The sequence below is a fragment of the Misgurnus anguillicaudatus genome, chromosome 1, assembly GCF_027580225.2.
Source record: "Misgurnus anguillicaudatus chromosome 1, ASM2758022v2, whole genome shotgun sequence".
NCBI lineage: Eukaryota > Metazoa > Chordata > Actinopteri > Cypriniformes > Cobitidae > Misgurnus > Misgurnus anguillicaudatus.
In genome coordinates this window covers 21,661,513-21,681,157 of record NC_073337.2, presented here as the reverse complement: position 1 = coordinate 21,681,157, position 19,645 = coordinate 21,661,513, and the positions used below count along the sequence as shown (strand labels likewise).

The following is a 19,645-nucleotide window of genomic DNA, read 5'->3' as shown; positions in this document are numbered from 1 at the left end:
AAGAATACAAACAAAGTTCCCGGTGCGGAGTAATACCGTACCTCACAGCACATCTAATACAAGTCCATGGAGTTGGACAAAAACTACAATAAAACCTGTTTGAAAGCATCTTTTGCAGCGATTTTTGTGTGAGCATATCAGTGAACACCCCTGACCACTCGGTGAGTTTCACGTCTTTGTAAACGAAAGTTTAATGCATTTTAGGAAGGATTGTTCCAGTGCACCTATACAGCCATTAGAGGTGGGAGGTGATAGAACAAACACCCAAAAATTCCCTATTTCAGTCCACTTTATCTCACACGCTAGGATTTGTAAGGCAGTAATCCCTGTAAAGCTGCTATAAAACAATATTTGAAGAGTTTGGTTCCAAAACGCAATAAACGCCATTTTTGAAAAAAATGAGTTACTGCCAGAATCAGTATTATATCAGGTCAGTTTTAAAAAGTAAATTCGTAATTTTACGTAAAATCCAATATACGCCGTGTTATTCTGTCATCTTTTCTCTCTTTTTTCCCAAAATGCAATAAACGCCACTCCCCCTTTTCTACAGAATGCCATAAATCCACTCCACAGATTATAGCGCACCATTCACGCAATGTAAACAAACAATGGCGGCGCGTTGAGTACACGGAATCTAGTTTTCCTCATCTAATTTGTTTGTGATCGACAAACAAACAAAAGCAAAATAATACTTTAATTGCATTGATAAACCTGTGGTTTTCTGTGACGGGAAAGAAAAGTAAGCCATCAACATCTAATAATTTACGCAAGAGGCACTCGGAGACGGGTGCTTATTGTTTGCCCGGCCTGACAGCATCAACTTTCTGTCATGATAACACATTGACCCCAGGGGATCTTATGAAAAACTTTCCATAATTTTACTCAAAGTCAACGAAAATCGAGCAGGACCAAAACATTACAGCTAATCGCTGTGAAAAACGTTAAGCGACGACGTCAAGTATAACCGCAGCAATGACAGTGATCTTAATATGACAAAGTAAGTGTTTTGATTAATAACATTAATGTTTATATTTTTAATTAGTGTGTACAACTAGTCAACTAAATGAATATAACATGGCAAAGATGAATGCACATTTATATAGGCTATTGATTCAATAGATTTATAGCATTTTGAATAAAAACTTGTCATGGATTTATTGCATTTTGTGGAAAAAATAATCAGTTTTTATAATAAATCTTTGAAAATCAAGTTATGGATTTGAATTTTTTATGTTTTTATAACCTAAAGATGCTATGTGAAAGTTTATAACAGAAAATAGTGGTTTTCATCTTGTCACTTTCTTGGTATACACTGCAAAAAATGAGTTTCTTACTTATTTTTTTTCTTGTTTTCAGTAGAAATATCTAAACATTCTTAAATCAAGATGTATTTTCTTGATGAGCAAAATGACCTAAGAAAATAATACTAGTTTTTAGACAAAAATATACCATTTAAGTGAATTTGTGCTTAAAACAAGCAAAAATATCTGCCAATGGGGTGATAATTTTGCTTGTTTTAAGAACAGTTTCAATTAAATTGTATATTATTTCTCTTAAAACTAGACTTATTTACTTAGGTCATTTTCCTCATCAAGAAAAAGCATCTTAATTTAAGAATTTTTAGATATTTTTACTGAAAACGGGACAAAGATGCTAAGTGAGAAAGTCATTTTTTGCAGTGTAGAGAACATGTTTTTTACCGAAATTTGTCAAAATGGATTTATTGCGCTTTGGAACCAAACTCTTCATTTATTGTTAAAGCTGCTGCAGTACAAATACTGCACAATGAAAATGTATTTCTCTAAATGTAGAGTAGCCAATTATATTTGTTATACAAATATATTATGATCTATATGATCTCTAACAAAATTCCTTTACAAAAGCGCAGCCTTTTCTTAAAAAAAAAAAGAAACCTACCCATATTTAAGAGGTTATAAAAAGAGAACAAATGAAGATAGGATGAAACTTTTTTCCCCGTTTGTTTGTTTTTTGAAGCAGAGGGTATGTTCTTTATTTGGTATATTTGTATGTTTATTTATTTATAAAAGAAAATTTTCCTGGAAGGTGTTTTGTGAAACTTTTCTGAAAATCACAAAAAATGCTGGCTGGCTTTAAAAAAAAAAAAAAAAAGCTAATTTATAACAAAAAAATTGTCAGAAGCACTTGTGAGCTCCACATTTACTTTCCATAAATGGGTAAAATATGGAACATCCTGTTACATTTTTAATCCTTAAAATCAGTACACAGCATTATTAACTACAGACGTCTCATGTGTTTTAAACTAGCTACTTTTCATGCTATGAAAGACAATAGTTATTTATCTGTTCAAATAGTCTAAATGTGAAAAAAAGTGCCTCTAAAAGTTAAAAATGACATACCTTTACCATAGTAATGGAAAGTAAAGGTGAATGACAGAAGAATAAGCGTAAAAAATATTTTTATAGAACAATCAAAAGCAGTAAAAAGGATATAACAAATAAATAACAAGGAGTCAGTTTTTTTGTCTTTTATCCCAATCACAAACTTAAAGCCTGACAAGAATCCCAATTTTTATTTTATTTACATATAATTTAATTCTGGTTCCAGTTTCTGTATCTGTGAGCATCATGTTGTGTTTTGATACCTACATCACATGAGCGTGCCACAGAGAAAGCAGGATGACATTTCTTTAAAGTCCAAAGCGGCAGCATTATTGTGGTCTCAGTGTATGATCATGTTGACCAATGTGATGGTGTGTGTTTGTTTTCTATAAAGGAATGGAGAGGGCTTGAGCTGGACGAAAACGGAGGTGGGGGCCGCGTGTATGTTTTGGGGACGTCTCTGTGTAAGAGTTGTGTGCGTTTACGTGTATGCGTGTGGTTAAGGAGAGAGACTAGAATTTGGAAAGAAGGGCTCTGTGTTGAGTATGGAGTTATTGTTTAGCCATGCTTACCTCCACGGGGAACCATCTGCTCTCTGTCAATGCGTCACCTGCTCGTCTGAGCCGTCGCCACGGAAACAGGGGGAGGAGGATTAAGAGAGGTTAGGCTTCTGAGAGGAGGGCCCATGCAGGAATATGGAGGAGGTTGCCCTGGGAAACGGTTAAAAGAAAGTCTGACCGACTTGAAAAATATCACCCTCTGCTGGATAAGCAGACTTTGGTATAATGTTGGAACACACATACTGAAAAAAATTATAGCTTATTGGATGAAAGCATCATACAAGTGGAACCTGGTCCATTGGCCTGGTTATGCACTAAAGGTGTGCTTGCATTAACATTGTTATTAAAAATCACATGATTACTAGGTGTTGATAGACAAACTCATCTTTCCTAATAGTGATGTATAAGTGTGGACAAGCTAAGAAAGAACAACAGACAGTTCAAACACATGTCTTTGTGTTTGTGTGTACATTACACGAGGCGTGTCACCCCTAGTAGCCTATCATATCATAGCAATTTAATAAACAGCCTTTAGTGTCTCTGTGCATTCAGAACAAAGTTAAAGTAAACACTATGAAGCTTCACTGAAAGAGCACTGCGTGGGTGAGGACAAAATACAACCGCTGAATCTGTCTGCTCACAAACATACACACGTGTCTGACTGTCTATCTACAGTATGTGTGCAAATGATATAAGTTAAGTATACAAATACACTGGAGCTCACTTTCCCAGCAGAAATCTGTCAACTTTGTGTACAACCCACTATGAATAATCCATGGAAAATTAAACGTAACTCTGTCTTGGAAATTCAGGATAAATATAAAAGATATCAAGGTTATAACATTCTTTACATTATGTAAAAAAATAGTAAATCAAACAAATACACGGGTCACAAATATCATTGGTGAAATATAAATAAACCTGTATTAATGCAGAAAATTGTTTATAGCCGTACCATAGCGCATAAAAACTTTCAGCAGATTACAATGGACGCCTACTGGCCAATGTAGCCCATGTCCAAGCTTTTTAGGGGGAGGCACCACCACTCAGTCACACATGAATACTCACCTGGAGACTCCGATCAGAGATCATAATGGTCTGTTTGAGTGACAGGTGAAAGTGACATCAATGTGTTGGGAAAACATCCCTTTGTGTTGGGTCAAGAGAGGACGGATGGCCGTCCCTGGCCACCAGGCCACATTCAGAAGCCCCATGTCTCCGACAGGCTCGTCAGGTAGCCGTCGCGCTGAGCGCACCCTAAAAGACAGAGTGTTTTATCACTCCTACTGAGTGTCGTTCTGACTGACCACAGAAGTGTTGCCATTTCCTGTTAACATTCACACCCCGGGGCTAAAACTGTTTTTCCTAGGGTTTCATGAGGGATCATCAGATATAGGGTTGTGCTTAAAGGAATAGTCCATTTTCTTAAAAGAAAAATCCAAATAACTTACTCACCACCATGTCATCCAAAATGTTGATGTCTTTCTTTGTTCAGTCGAGAAGAAATTATGTTTTTTGAGGAAAACATTGCAAGATTTTTCTCATTTTAATGGACTTTAATAGAGCCCAACACTTAATACTCCCAAACGATCCCAAATAAGGCATAAGTGTCTTATCTAGCAAAACGATTGTCATTTTTGACAAGAAAAATAAAAAAATGCACTTTTAAACTACAACTTTTCGTCTAGGTCCGGTCCAGCGCGACCTAACGTAAATGCGTACACTCTTAAAATGAATGTGTTAAATTAACACATCTTGTGTCTAGTTAAGGACAACACATCTAGTGTGTTGTCCTTAATTTAACACATCTCTGTGTTATTTTTGGAACAACACACTTTGTGTTGTTTTAACACATCTTGTGTTGTCCCTTTAATTTTTTATGAACTTAAATGACACTTAATGTGTTAAAAACAACACATAATGTGTTAAATAGTTTAACACAAAGCAATGTGTTAAAATTAACACATCCAGGGTGTGTTAATTTTAACACATTGCTTTGTGTTAAACTATTTAACACATTGTGTGTTGATTTTAACACATTATGTGTCATTTCGTGCTGATTTAGAGTTCATGTAAATGAAAGGGACAACACAAGATGTGTTAAAACAACACAAAGTGTGTTGTTCTAAAAATAACACAGAGATGTTTTAAATTAAGGACAACACACTAGGTGTGTTGTCCTTAACTAGACACAAGATGTGTTAATTTAAGAGTGTAGTGACGTAGGGAGGTCACGTGTTACATATATAAAACGCACATCTGCAGACCATTTTAAACAATAAACTGACACAAAGACATTAATTAGTATCAATACACATACAACAACGTCGGAACGGTCCTCTTTCAACACACTTGTAAACACTAGGGCGGAGTTTCGCGTTCATCCTCTGTGACCTCTTGATGTCATGACATATTGCGTGAGGTCACGCTGACGCTTTTAAAAGTGTATATTTTTTACTTTTCTTGTCAAAAATGACAATCGTTTCGCTAGACAAGACCCCCATGCCTCGCCCGGGACCGTCCACAGTCCTCCGAAACTCCGCCGAAAAAAACTGCCAAGTGTTGAATCAAGTACCAAGTGTTGGGCTCCATTAAAGTCCATTAAAATTAGAAAAATCCTGCAATGTTTTCCTCAAAAAACACAATTTCCTCTCGACTGAACAAAGAAAGACATCAACATTTTGTATGACATGGTGGTGAGTAAATTATCTGTATTTTTCTTTTAAGAAAATTGACTATTCCTTTAAAGTATTTGCTGAAAAAAGGTGGGAGTTTGTGTGCTGTGGTAACACAATGCCTTAAATATTGTTAATTTAGCTTATTTGATCTTTAATGAGTATTATAAATTAGTTCTAGTTCTAATGCTGATTGGTCAAATGCATTATTCACATTATAGGGATGGATATACCAAATGTATATATTAAAAAAATCACAAACGTGCATATCACAAAATGCATACAGTAGTAGGCATGGGCCGGTTACCAGTTTTAAGGTATACAGAGGTTTTAAAGAGTCAAGGTTTCAAAACCACAAAAATTTTCTGCAATACCGTTTCCGAGGGATGAGCTGTGTTTACACAAAATTAATTCAATCATTACGTTATGTAATTGATTAGATGTTTACATTTATTACACATGAATAAAAAAAAAAAAATATATATATATATATATATATATATATATATATATATATATATATATATATATATATATTATCATTTGAAGGCTGTATTTTTACCTGGCATACATGTTGTATGTTGCTTAAAAATAAAATGTATTGTGTCCAGTTTAAAAGTTGTTGTTTGTAAACACAAACATTTAAAAAATAACAGATTTTAGTGTTGCAATAGCAATACCGCAACACCGTGAAACAGTGTGGTATGGTCATACTGCCAAAATCTCATACCGGTCCATCTCTATACAGCAGTGGTTTGCATTGCAATAACTGAATTTTTTTTATTACTTCACAAAGTTGCACAAGCTTAAGGTTAATGCAGATAGCACAGAGACTGGCAATACAGAAAATGTGATGCTTTCTTTCACAGAAAGATAATAAAAATTATTGTATATAATTATATGTTTCATATATATGTATATAAAATCAATCGTTTAAAAATTTTATCTAGATTAATCGAATGATTGTTATGAGTTAACTTGTGATTAATCGAACTTAAAGGTGTAGCGGAGGATTTTCTCGAATTTTAGAAAAGAACCGCCTTCTTCACTTTTTAAAAAAATGCAATTGCGCAACCCTCCTGATTGACAACTAGGAGGACCAATAGACTTGATGATCCACCCGGAAAAAGAAAATCCTCGGCAATACCTTTAATCACACATTTTATCTGCTCTATATTTCACCTTAATTTAACACTTTCAAGTTTTTAATACTCAATTATGCAAATTTAAATTTATTATAGTGAATTTTTAAGGTTCCAAAACAAAATCACTGCATCCATAACTTAAAATCACTGGTAAAACTAATAGATTTAGCACACACAAAGTCAAAAACAATATCAATACATGTTAAACTTTTATCTTTCTTTTATGCACACATGTAATGTTTTAAGTAAGGCATGTTTGTTAAAACTTGTTATATTCCCTAATTAAACTAAGGCCTAGTCCTGGCTTAAGCTAATCCCTGTCCAGGAAACTACCCCAGACAGTTTTAAGATCTACTGTAATGAAAGGATAAGGTTACATATCAGATATTTGCTGATATATATAGAGTTGATCAAACATTTACTTAAGACAGATTATACCTGCGTGTATTCTTGCCCAAACTGAGATTTTTAAACTGTAATTCTGGCTACTATATCGGGGTCACGTGCCTGTGTGCATGCTTCAGATGTGTCCGTCAGCGTAAATATATCGTTTTCGAGTCTTTTCGCTCTTATCAACTCTTTAAACATCATTCAGGTCCCGAGCTTGATCTCTCTTAGTAACTATTTTAACATCAGAAACCAAAACCTCAGACACGCAAGTGGATGGACACGCATCATTTGTATTAGTTTAGCATTTAAGACGTTACACCTCAAAGAAAATGTACAAGTAAAGACCATTTTAGACGTTTGATTACTATTTACTGTCTAATGCTGCGTTTACACCAGCCGCGGTAGAGGCGGCAAGCGCAGATGATTTACATGTTAAGTCAATGCAAAGACGCGATTAGGCATCCTGCGGCGCGGATGGCACGGAAAGCTTTGTTTATGCTCGCCACATCCGCAAGGGCGCAAGGACGTCAATGCAGAGTGGGCGCTCAATCCTCTTTTTTGTGTTTGTTTTTGACTTTATTGCTCGCGTATTCAAAAAATAGTGCAACCGCGAGCGCATTAACTATAAACGCCTTGTCCGTTTGGTGAGACCCGCACGCGTGATCCACAGAGGCTTGCGTTGCGGGCCAAAGCGCGAGCATAAACAAAGCTGAAGGCGCCGCATCAAAAATCTGAACTGTGGCGGATTTCCGCGCCGCGTTAACCAATCAGGACCTTACTGTAGTAGTGACATGATTACCGGAAGCAAGTGGAGTCTCAGCAGAGTCGCAGAAGCCCCTCCCATGACGGCAATTTCCGTGTGATTGTCTCGAATAACTAGAATTTTACGCGCGAATGAAGCGAGTAAACTCAAATGTTCACGCGTCCAACTACGCGCGGATAGCGCGTTTTTGCCGCCTCTACCGGGGCTGGTGTAGACGCAGCATAAGGCCGCGTCTCAATTTATCTAACAACGTGCTAGGCCTAACAGATATTGTGCGTTAATCGCAGGTTAATAAAATTAGTTAAAATGAATTTACGTTAACTCTTTATTAACAAGTTCATTTTGACAACCCTAATATTTATATATAATTATGTTGTATATATAATTTTATGTTATAAAATACCGTGCAGCCCTAATGCCAGCTATGTTAAACTACATAATACAATTAAAAAGCATTTTGACACTAATTTTTTATTAATGTACTGCATGTAAGTCAGCCAATGTTTTTGCATTTCAGCATCAAATTAACTATGGACATTTAACTTTCGAAAACTAAGTATTTAAATACTCTAGTTATATTTTTTAGTGAAGCTATGGTGAATAACATTATACATTCCAAGCATTTACTTTAAATAGCAGCCTAGTATTTTTATTAAAACAATAAGGCACTTGAGGCTGTGCTCTGCTGTAGCGAAAAACCACTTGTCTCTGTAGAAAATTTCTCTTTCGCCTAAAAGTTTTGTTCGTCTTCATTAGCATTCTCTCTCTCTACTACTTGGCCTCCGGGCGAGCGTGATCCTGGGAGAGAGGCTGTCAGGGCCACGTGTAGTGAGAGGGGGGCTCTACGTCGGGTGTAAAATTTGATTAAGCGGTGGGCGAGCGTGTCCGAGCGTGGCTGTTGTGTGGACCAGCTCGCGCGGCTGTGGTTTCCCAGCGTGCCGTTTGGAGGTTAAGTGCCGGAGAAAATACTCTCATTATCCCGAGTGAGAACTGCCCATGTGGCTGCCCGCTCGACCTCCCTCTCTCTCTCTCTTTCTGTCTCTCTATGTCACTCGCTCACTCATTCATGCATCCTTCTAGAGCTGCGCCACTGAAAGCCTCCAAAACGTGTCATTCAGTTTCCCTTGACCCTCTCTCTCTCTCTTTGCCCTCCTCTTCCCCACTGCCTCTCTCTCGTCTTTATGTGTTAGAAAAGAGCTCGCACAATGGCAGAGGAGAGGCCAGTGTGGATTCTTCAGCACCCCTGTGGACTCTGAGCCGAGGGCTGTGAGATACTCCACATGTGGAGCATGTGCATAGGAGCTGGTCGTCATCCATCAGTCAACACTGACTTCACTTTCTCTCTCCGTCTAGCTTTCTTTCTCTCTTTCAAGTGGGATATAAATGCTTGCTCAGTACTTTCGATGTATGAGATGCAGTCCCATATGAGTTGAGTTGCTTAGACAAGCACATGAATATTGTTTATTTACATTTACGCATTTGGCAGACTTAGTAATAATGCTTAAGTAATAAACTGCTCATGTATAGCTTAATAGTAAAACATTGCATTAGCAGCATAAAAGGTCATAGGTTCGAACCCAGGGAACACACATACTGATTAAAAATGTATATGCCCCTTGTAAGATAAATGCATTTGGCATATTTAGTTTCAGTTATACGTCTATGTAAAACTGGTTTTAACTTGCGAAGTACTTCTGGAGATCTTTAGAACTTCAATTCAGGTCTGGCAGTGAACCAATGACCATTCATTTCATTTTTTCATTTAACGTTTGGGTTGAAATCATCAGAAGGGGGAATTTTTAAATGTCACAGAGCACATCTGCTCAGACAGAGGAACTTGTGAGAACAGATGCTCTGTGTTGGACCTCGATTGCAGTTCTCAATGCTTTTACATTCAGGCTCTTGAACCATAGACACGCGATTGTGCCTTAATGACATTTGATTACATTGTGTTCGTTAGAAATACGAGGCAGACGAAAGTGTATTTAATAGAAAGATAAGTGTTGCAATGCTGCATCCAACAGCTGGCGCTTAAGCTGATAAGAGTGATCGCTGTCTATTTTAAAGAAATATTGCTGATGTCCAGTAAATGGTACTGTACAGCATGGTGCCAGCAACACTCAGAACGGGTTCAATCCCAAATGAACACACAAAACTCCATAGTCCAGAGAGAAAATACCTCAAGTTTGCATGATGCTTCTGGGACACATCTTGTTCGAATCTTCATTGCTCAGGAAGGCAGGTAAAGTGCTTGTAGATATGTCCTACCAGAGAAATGTTTGAAAACATTAAAACAAGCAATAATGAGCAGTCAGAAAACTACAGTTTGGCATTCACTGTCCTTCTGCATGCACAAAAGACAATATGCAGAGATGTTTATACATATTATGTATGGTCCATGAGCATTTTGTATTTGCTCATCTAATTTAAAAAAAGATTACTAGTAGTGCTTCTAACCTAAAAATAAATAAGTAAATGAAATAGGTTTCAGGTGTTGGGACTTTGGAGGCATATGAATCAACAAACCTTATTTCGTTTTTTTGTTTTATATCAGCCTCTTGTGGAGATTGTAGTCATTGCATCTGATCTGAACAGGTGCGTTACAGGAAACAGTTTAAAATTAATATTACATTCGTTAGATTTATTGTTAATAATAATAATTTTGCACGTTTTTCAAATGTATTTTTATATAGCACGAAACGTTGTTGTAGTTCTACCCATTTCAAGTTTTTGTAGTAACTGGCCTAAACCAAAACAGCACTGCTTTAACCACAATAAACGTTATTATAAATGTGATTCATTAACACATATATAGCTGTGCTAATCAAAATCTGTTTTATATAAATGTTTACAAACCTTGTTATTTGTACTTTCACTTTTGCACAAATAAACTATTGAATTGACTGGACCCACGCTGTGCCATGCCTCTATATTGACTTTTATTTTGAAAAACAAATCACTTCCTTTTTATTGAGGGAGCAAATATTTTGTAATAAATGTAATACCTAAAACTTGCGATATATTCTGCGTCCTAATCAAATCAAATTCTGAATAAATGTCACAAATAGCTACATTTATGCATTGTCAATAATTATATATATATTTTAAAGACTTTTAAGTTTGCGTTGTCTGGACCGTTGAAATTTACAGGCATGTGATTGGTCAGTTTTCTCTATGGCTCTGGTTAATGGTTTATGGTCGCGTGGGGCAACGAGGATTATATCTGGTACAAACAAGAGAAAGTGAAAGGGCTGGAGACGACATATGGTCATTCGCGGGTGAGTTAACGCAAGTATTTTTATGTACGTTAAACATGATTTAACACGCTTTTTCTACACTACAGTAGACGTTTGAGTCGATCAATGAAGTGGCATCTATGTATTACATTAGTCAGTTCACTTCATTTAAGCTCTATTAATAATCATACAAGTACAAATGCAAAACCTTAAACAAATCGGAATGAAGCCATGTTTAACGTTTTATATAAAGTTTAATGACTCCATGTTATATGTTTGAGGTGCTGACAGTGTGCAAGGTGTAACTGATGACACTTAGACGTTTTTTCCAACAAGATAATCTTCACAGATAAACACAACTTTTATAACTTTTGCCTAAATTTTTTCTAATAAACGCATTTCCGACTTAAAAAAATCTTAAAAGTTGTGTTCATCTGTGAAGATTAATCTGTTGGACTAAACGTATAAATTAAGCACAGATCTTATTTTTTGCCATAATCAAAAAGTCTATGGGAAAAAATTATGGATTTTTAGTCGTGTCACGCTAACTTCCGGGTTGGCCTACAAAAATACGTCATCCATGCGGCATGCTTACAGTTGTGTTTATATTTTCCACCTTTCAGTTTGTATTTCTGCTCTGACCTCAACAGTAACTGCATATGATGGCAAATGACATGGGTAAGTGTCTCTTATCTCATGCAAAATTCATATCTTTAATCAAAAAGTTAAAAAGTGTGCTTGGGAGTAGATAAATTAGACTGGGGGGCTGTGTCTTATTACCCCCCTGAGTAATAAGAGAGGTAAACAGACTGGTGTGACTTGCATCATTATGTCCCTCTGTGAAGCTCACCTCATTAGAGATGCTGAGGTGAGAGACAGAGGGAATTCTGCAGCAGACTTTCAAGGGAATACTACAGAGTGCTTACGTGTTGTGTTTCATATTTGCATAGATGTTATGTGTATCTGCGCTTAATATCAGTAGATTATGTTGTTTGCAGATGATGCTCAGGTTGAACTCGACTCTGTTGAGGCTGATTTGGAGATGGTGGAATTGCAGATCTCCGAGCTGTTGGAGAAACAGGCCAAGCTGAACTCCAGGAAAAACAAGCTCCTGAAGATCCTGGAGGGAGCGTGCAGCTCAGCCCAGCCCTCTGGATCCAGCAAATCTCCCAAGCCTACTTTTAGCAAGCAGGACCTACAGCACTATGAAGAGTCAGGTATCACTCATATATTTTACGGTAACTGCATGCTATCACATCCCGTTATCAGAATGATTTTCTTATATCTGTATTTTTTGCTTTCTGAACAGATTTCTCATGGTCTAAAGAGGTTCAGCAGAAGCTGATGAGTGCCTTTAAACTCTCCAAATTTCGGCCTTTGCAACGGGCAGCTATTAATCTCAGCATGTCAGAAAAAGACTTGTTTCTGGTCATGCCCACTGGAAGAGGAAAAAGTCTTTGTTACCAGCTGCCAGCCCTCTGCTCAAAGGGTACATGTTGAAATGCATTCCCATTATCTTAGTGACCACAAGTTGCATCTTATTGCATCCATGTGAACTGTTCCAAAAGTCAAATTATTGTATATCGGGAATGCATAGTATTAAATTAATTATGTAAATGTCTCTGTGTGCTCTGTCAATCAGGTTTTACATTAGTTATAGCTCCGCTGGTGTCTCTGATGGAGGATCAACTGATGTATCTGAAGTCCATTGATGTCGATGCAGTAACTCTTAATTCCTCCAGTTCAAAGGTATGATGATCCTGTGACTTAAACGTCATTAACACAGCACTTTGGTCCCAGAAAATATCCATAAAATTGGCAGAAAAACTTCTGTGTGAACGCAAACTCGTCCCGTAAAAACGGACCTAGTAACATTCCCATAATATTCCCGGAAAGCCCTCTGTGTGAACAAGACGCAGAAACAATGCCGTAAGGGGCGTGCCATAGTGAGGACACTTGTGTCATCGCAACAATGAAGTTATGCTGCCTATTAGGGATGCATAACGATTAATCACGATTAATCTATAGCAACGATTACAAAAACTTTTATTCCGCTATAGATTAATTGCAATTAATCATTGCAGAAAAAAGTTTTGTTTACAACATCATATATGTGTGTGAGCTGTGTATAATAATAATAATAATTATTATTATTATGTATATATAAATATGCACACATGCATGTATATATATTTATAATATTTATAAATGATACATAAATATACAAATTTATATACACATGTAAACATTTCTTAAATGTATACATGCATGTGTGTGCATTTATCTATACAAAGTTTTTATACATAGTTCACACACACATATATGATGTAAACAAAAACTTTTATTCTGCTATAGATTAATCGCAATTAATCGTTACGGCATCTGTGTGAACGCACGCACAGATTACGGAAAATCTTTGGCAGTGTGAATGAATCGCGGACAAATCCCGGATATATTTTTCGTAATGTCTGTGTGGAAAGGGCTTTATAAATATATTGGAGACTTCTAAGTCATGCATGGATGAGTTTTGTAAATATTACTGGTTGAAATCAATGCAATAATTATTTTAATCTGCAGGAGGACTCCAAGAGGATCTTGGCAGGCATGATGGATAAAAACAGCCCCTTTAAGTTGCTATACGTTACACCGGAGAAAATTGCCAAAAGCAAGCTGCTGATGTCCAAACTGGAGAAGGCCTACAACATGGGTCTCCTGGCACGCATAGCTGTAGATGAAGTTCACTGTTGCAGTCAGTGGGGCCATGACTTCAGACCAGGTTGGAATGGTTTTGTGGATGCCCGCTGTATAAAACTCGAAACCTTTGCTTCAATCTGCATTTTTCCACTAGATTATAAACTCCTGGGGATTCTGAAGCGGCAGTTTCCCAAAGTGCCATTGATTGGACTCACTGCCACCGCAACCAGCAGTGTCCTTAAAGATTGCCAGAAGATTTTGTGTGTTCAAAATCCAATCACTCTGACCGCACCATTCAACCGAGCAAACCTTTATTATGAGGTAAGCAAATTTGCCTTTGTCGCAAGCATCCTCTGTGAAAGAGTGCAGAATAAAGCAATGTGACCCGTGATGTGTCTTAACCTCTACAGGTTCGTTTTAAAGATAATGAAGATTGCATCGATGACATAGCCGCATTGGTCAAGGGAAGATACAAAAACCAGTCAGGTGATTGTTAAGTAAAGTTTCCCAGCTTTTGATTGTATATTCAACCCAATGTTTAAGCACATGCATAATGTAGTAATAATTACATGCATTATATTTGCAGGAATTGTATATGTATTCTCGCAGAAGGATGCCGAAACTGTGGCTTCAAACTTGCAGAAGCGTGGTATTCTTGCCCAGCCATACCATGCCAACATGCAGCCTGCAGACAAATCTCTAGTTCATCAACAATGGGCCTCCAAGAAGATCCAGGTACAAACCCGCAAGGTAACTGTTGCCCATCTCGATACCCCTCTTGTCTTAACCTCCGTTGTTTTATTTGTGCAAATGTGCAGGTGGTTGTTGCCACCGTGGCATTCGGCATGGGCATCGACAAAGCTGATGTACGGTTTGTTATCCATCACACCATCAGCAAGTCCATCGAAAATTACTATCAAGAGAGTGGACGTGCAGGTAGCAAGACAATCATCCATCATTCCACATATAAAGACATGTTCTTTGGTTGAACCTCAAATCTTTTGTCCTCCAGGAAGGGATGATAGCCCAGCAGACTGCATTGTGTTCTTTGGGTTCATGGACATTTTTAGAATAAGCTCAATGGTTGTGATGGAGAACACCGGGCAGCAAAAGCTACAGAATATGGTGGCGTATTGTCAAAATGTGGACAGGTAAAAAAATATATTTTCTTGCCTTGTGATTTTATTAGGACAAATCTGACACCTCTCTTAATTCAGGTGCCGACGTGCTTTGATGGCCGTTCATTTCGACGAAGTTTGGGACGATGATGAGTGCAACCAAATGTGTGATGTCTGTCGGCACGGCAACGGTGAGGCGAGATTCTTTTGGTTACTCATCATCGGGTACCTCTGCCTTTATAAGTGGCCTGTCTATGTAATAGTGCAATTTTGTGTTTTTTTTTTTTTTAGATTATGTCACAATGGACATCACCGAGCATGCACAAGATGTGGTCAAAATAGTAGAGATGGCCACCGGTATGGATGAAAAGTTAACCCCTCTGAAAGTCTGCGAGACTTGGATGGGGAGGGGGGCTGCTAAGCACCGCAAAACGATAAAGAGCACGTCTCTGTCACGCTCTGAGGTGGAATCCATCATCATCCACCTTTTGTTGCACGGCTACTTCAGGTATCTTCTGACTGCTCTGATAGCTTGAAAATTACATGCAAAGGTTTAACATATGTTTAAAGGGCCAATATTATTACAATATATAATATTAGTCTTGTGTGTCTATAAAGTTTCAGCTCAAAATACTTTACAGATCATTTATTATAGTATGTCCAAAATTTGGGTGGATGCAAAAAGTGCTTTTTTCATTTGTGTATCTTTTTAAATGAGCTAATGCTTATGTTAACAATAGGTTTGATTCCTGCATACAGTCTGGGACAATAGTATATTTATCTGCATTAGTGCATGCTAACAAACACATTAGAAAAAGCTTTTGGGTAAACCAGTTAGTCAGTAGCCGTGGGCAGGGCTTTGTTTGTGTGACATCACATTAACAAGAGAATCAAAACAGTGTGTCTAATAATGACTGCTTTGGCTTAATAGGGATTTTATTTCATTGTAGGTTTGGTGTTTACACACTCCCAACACACATTTATGTTCAAACACCTTGTAAAAGTGGATTTTGCATAATATGGGCCCTTTAAATTAAACTTCCTCTATTTGTTTTGGTTCTTTGATAACTTTCTTCTGTCATCCATAAGTGAGGACTTTAGCTTCACACCCTACACAACCCACTTTTACCTGAAGCTGGGGCGTAAAGCAGCTCTCCTGAAGAACAGCACTCACTCCATCACTATGAAGATGAGGAGGAAAATGCAACCAGTCAGCACAGTAAGACAGAATCAGCTGCTTTTTTATTTTTCTTCTCATGTGTTTTCTGTGTGCTTTACCTGTAGATACTAGAATTGTAGATTTTTTTCAAAAATGAACCTCTTTTCAACGGTGACAAATTGTCAGATTTAGTCTAAACCTAGTTAGATAAATGTTCCTGGTTATATTTGGCTATATATTGTAAATTATTGTATTTTTAATGGTAAAAAATGATTTCTTGTTGATGTTTGGCTTATTCTAAAAGTAGTACATCTCACTTTGTATTTACTGAATCTGACCTTTGGTCTCTGTTCTGTTGTACCTGTTTTGTTCATTTGATATTATGCCTCTTCCAGTCTTATTCTGTTTTTCAGATAGATGTCATCCATGAGGGGTGCATCATCTTCTTAGTGATCAAAGGCCTGCCTTATTTTACCTAGCGACTAACACAGATTTGACTTTAGAAAATTCAGTATATTTAAAGTGATTTTCATCATTTCAATGTAATATTAACCCTAAACTAATTGATAGTTGATGTAGTTTTTCTGACATTAATATTCACAACTTTAAAGTCTCCCTTGTAGTTGAACATTTTATCATTTAAAGGATTAGTCTATTTTCTTTTAAAAAAAATCCAGATAATTTACCCACCACCATGTCATTCGGGATGTTGATGTCTTTCTTTGTTCAGTCGAGAAGAAGTTGTGTTTTTTGGGGAAAACATTTCAGGATTTTTATGGGCTTTGATGGACCCCAACACGTGGCAGATTTGGTGCAGTTTAAACTTCCAGTTTCAACGGAGTTTCAAGGGACTCTAAACGGTCCCAGGCAGGGCGTGGGGGTCTTGTCTTGCGAAACAGTTGTCATTTTTGACAGGAAAAATAAAAAGTGTGCACTTTTAAACCTTCTCGTCTATTTCCGGTCATGTGGCACGCCAGCGCTACCTCACGTAATTGTGTAATGCCGTGGAAAGGTCACGTGTAACATATATGAAATGCACATTTGCGTACCATTTTAAACAATAAACTGACACAAAGACATTAATTAGTATCATTCGACATAGAGGACCATTCTGACGTTGCTGTTTCTCCACGCTTGTAAACACTGGGGCGTAGTTTCGCATTCGTCATCGTGACCTCTTGACGTGATGACGTATTGCGCGCGGTCGTGCTGGCGTGTCGCATGGCCGGACATGGACGAGGGGTTGTGGTTTGGAAGTGCATATTTTTATTTTTATTGTCAAAAATGATAATCATTTCTCTAGATAAGACCTTTACGCCTTGTTTGGGATCGTTTGGAGTCCTTTGAGGCTGCAGGTTTGAACTGCATTAACATTGTTACGTGTTGGGGTCCATTAAAATGAGAAGAATCCTGGAATGTTTTCCTCAGGGAACGTGGTTTCTTCTCGACTGAGCAGGGGAGGACATCAACATTTTGGATGGCATGGTAAATATAAGGATTTTTTTTTTTTAAGAAAATGGACTAATCCTTTAAAACTCATCTTTGAGCATCATAATAGCATATATAAAAGTTTTTCATGTGACAGTAATTTCTTCATGCTTTTAAATAGCTTGAATGTAACTCTACACCCTTTCCTTAATTAGTATATGCGGAACTATTAATATGCAAATTAGACTCCGCCTCTATTGCATTACACCAGCTTGGACCATAGATATATTTGTACTCAGCAATGTGCATTAGCATATTAAAAAACAACACATAGACATATAAACAACATTAAAAACTAGATTTTTTTTACCACAGGGGGACTTTAATTAATAAACTTAATTTAATTTAGCTTAAAATCAGAAAAGCTTGAATGTAAACAAATCCCCCAAGCAAATGATCTCCGATTGAAGAAGATCCCAGAGCTCTTAAAAGTGTGTCTGTTCGGTAGTGGTCTGTTCAAAGTTACTCTACTGGTGGTCATGGTTACCTTCAACCAGGAGAAGCTAATCACCAATCACAGTGGAGTGGGGGGAGCTACCAACCGTAAATCATCTCTTTATCCCCCTTGAAAGCTGTTTACTGTCATGTCTAGATAGAAACCTTCCCATCCAAGTGATGCATTGCTTGCTTCACCTGTTTATCTGAATTCAGAGACATGCCCCCTCATTCAGAATGCAGTAACAACTTGTATATTTTGTATTCCTACAGTTTATAGTGCCCACCTATCCAAATGACTTATATAATAATCCCCACAGGTAAAAAGCTCTTGTGCCGCCCCACAGGTAAACAAAGTGGCACAATGTGCTGTGGAGAAAACTAGTGCCAAAATAGAAGGGAAAAGACCTGCTGACAATGACCATCACAAATCTGTGGCCAAGAAAGTCAAGAAAGACAATCATCCCTAGTCCAGATGGAGAAAAAACCCAAACGTACAGTTTATTTACTCCTATTATCCATAAAAAATAACCAGAGGGTTTAATAAGGGAATGCATCTGCTGTCTTTTTTATTTCTTGCTTGTGCTCATGTATTCACTTTGTAAATACATGTTTACATCCTACCCCATGATAGCCCTTCTGTTGGTTATGAAATTTAATCTCATCCAGCATTTAATTGTTTCCAATTCTGGTGTTTGCATGACACATGGTTTGTGACCAAATGAACATTAGCATTATGAAGCCAACCAACTTTTGCATGGGCCACTAACCACACTAAACACCCTTAAGACCGCTACGCCGATAAAATACCTCTACTTTTTTCTTTTCTCAGGATGTTCAGTCAAGTGAGATGCAAGAAGCTGAAACAGTCGCGATTGATGTTGCCAGCATTGCCGTTCAGAGACCAAACAAAAGTAAAATCTATAAAAACCACCATAACATGGAAAAAAGAGTTGAGCAAAGCCAGGAAGATAATGCTGCTTCTGATGCAAGCGAGTATGCAAAACACACCTCAGTGTTTGAGGTCAAGGTCAATGTAATAGAGCAGAACCATACGACCAGTGGTATTAAAAACGCCCCAAAACAAAACTCAACATCACCAAAAAGAAGACAAAAACAACCACCAACTGAGAACTCGGACTGCATTGGTGACAAACCAAAATCTGATCTTGTGAGCACTCCTTCAGAGATTTCCATCATCTCTGCAGCTGCTGTGGAGGAGTTACACCATCTGCGCAATTACTATAGCAAACAGTTAAGAAGAATAAACTATATTTCCCATGAGCACTTGCAAAGCTCCCAGCCTGGGATGCTGACGTGTATGAGAGAGCCATTTAAAAGCCTTCGCTTCCCATCAAGGACAACCATAGCCAGAGGTGCCAGAAATTTATGGACCCGTGTTAGTATGAGAAGAAAGCTCATACAGTGATTGATTTTCTTTTTTTAAATGTTGTGTAAGACTAACTTACTTTTTTCAATGATTTGAAGATTGTTTGAAGATGATAATTAAATTTATTTGGGTTATTGTTATTGCTTGCAAACCTTATTTTGTTCACAAAAATCTCTTTTATGTGTTCACCCAAAATTGTGGTTGTACTGACTGCTTTTGGGAGTCGGAGGAG

The 19,645-nt window shown here is 37.4% G+C and overlaps 2 protein-coding genes across 14 annotated transcripts in view; one reads left to right on the top strand and one right to left on the bottom strand.

Moving 5' to 3' along the window:
• The window catches only part of LOC129432202 (uncharacterized), a 109,016-nt gene extending 98,157 nt beyond the window's left edge, over nt 1-10,859 (bottom strand). For 4 of the 12 annotated variants that reach the window (XR_008640010.2, XM_055190453.2, XM_055190458.2 and 1 more), the window contains exons 1-5: nt 10,750-10,859; nt 10,420-10,480; nt 10,073-10,157; nt 3,989-4,177; nt 2,933-3,070 (exon numbers count right to left, since the gene is read on the bottom strand). Coding sequence is in view for 8 of the 12 variants with exons in the window: in XM_055190453.2 (XP_055046428.2) it covers nt 2,933-2,948 (16 nt within the window). In the remaining 4 variants the exon portion in view is untranslated. The remainder of the gene's footprint in view (nt 1-2,932; nt 3,071-3,988; nt 4,178-10,072; nt 10,158-10,419; nt 10,481-10,749) is intronic. The other 8 variants (XM_073868127.1, XM_055190457.2, XM_073868137.1 and 5 more) reach the window with 5 other exon arrangements.
• A 93-nt stretch (nt 10,860-10,952) lies between these two features.
• recql (RecQ helicase-like) lies at nt 10,953-19,553 on the top strand. Of its 2 annotated transcripts, XM_055190466.2 has the most exons (16): nt 10,960-11,171; nt 11,753-11,807; nt 12,128-12,346; nt 12,439-12,618; nt 12,772-12,878; nt 13,707-13,905; nt 13,978-14,144; nt 14,234-14,309; nt 14,410-14,558; nt 14,642-14,759; nt 14,836-14,974; nt 15,041-15,132; nt 15,233-15,449; nt 16,031-16,160; nt 18,371-18,517; nt 18,856-18,996. In XM_055190466.2, exons 2-15 carry the CDS (start codon nt 11,789-11,791, stop codon nt 18,491-18,493), a joined length of 1,935 nt encoding a protein of 644 aa, XP_055046441.2. In that variant the 5' UTR covers nt 10,960-11,171; nt 11,753-11,788; the 3' UTR covers nt 18,494-18,517; nt 18,856-18,996. The 2 variants fall into 2 exon arrangements, with proteins under 2 accessions (XP_055046440.2, XP_055046441.2); XM_055190465.2 differs by lacking the exon at nt 18,371-18,517 and having other exon boundaries at nt 10,953-11,171; nt 18,856-19,553.
• The last annotated feature ends 92 nt before the right edge of the window (nt 19,554-19,645 follow it).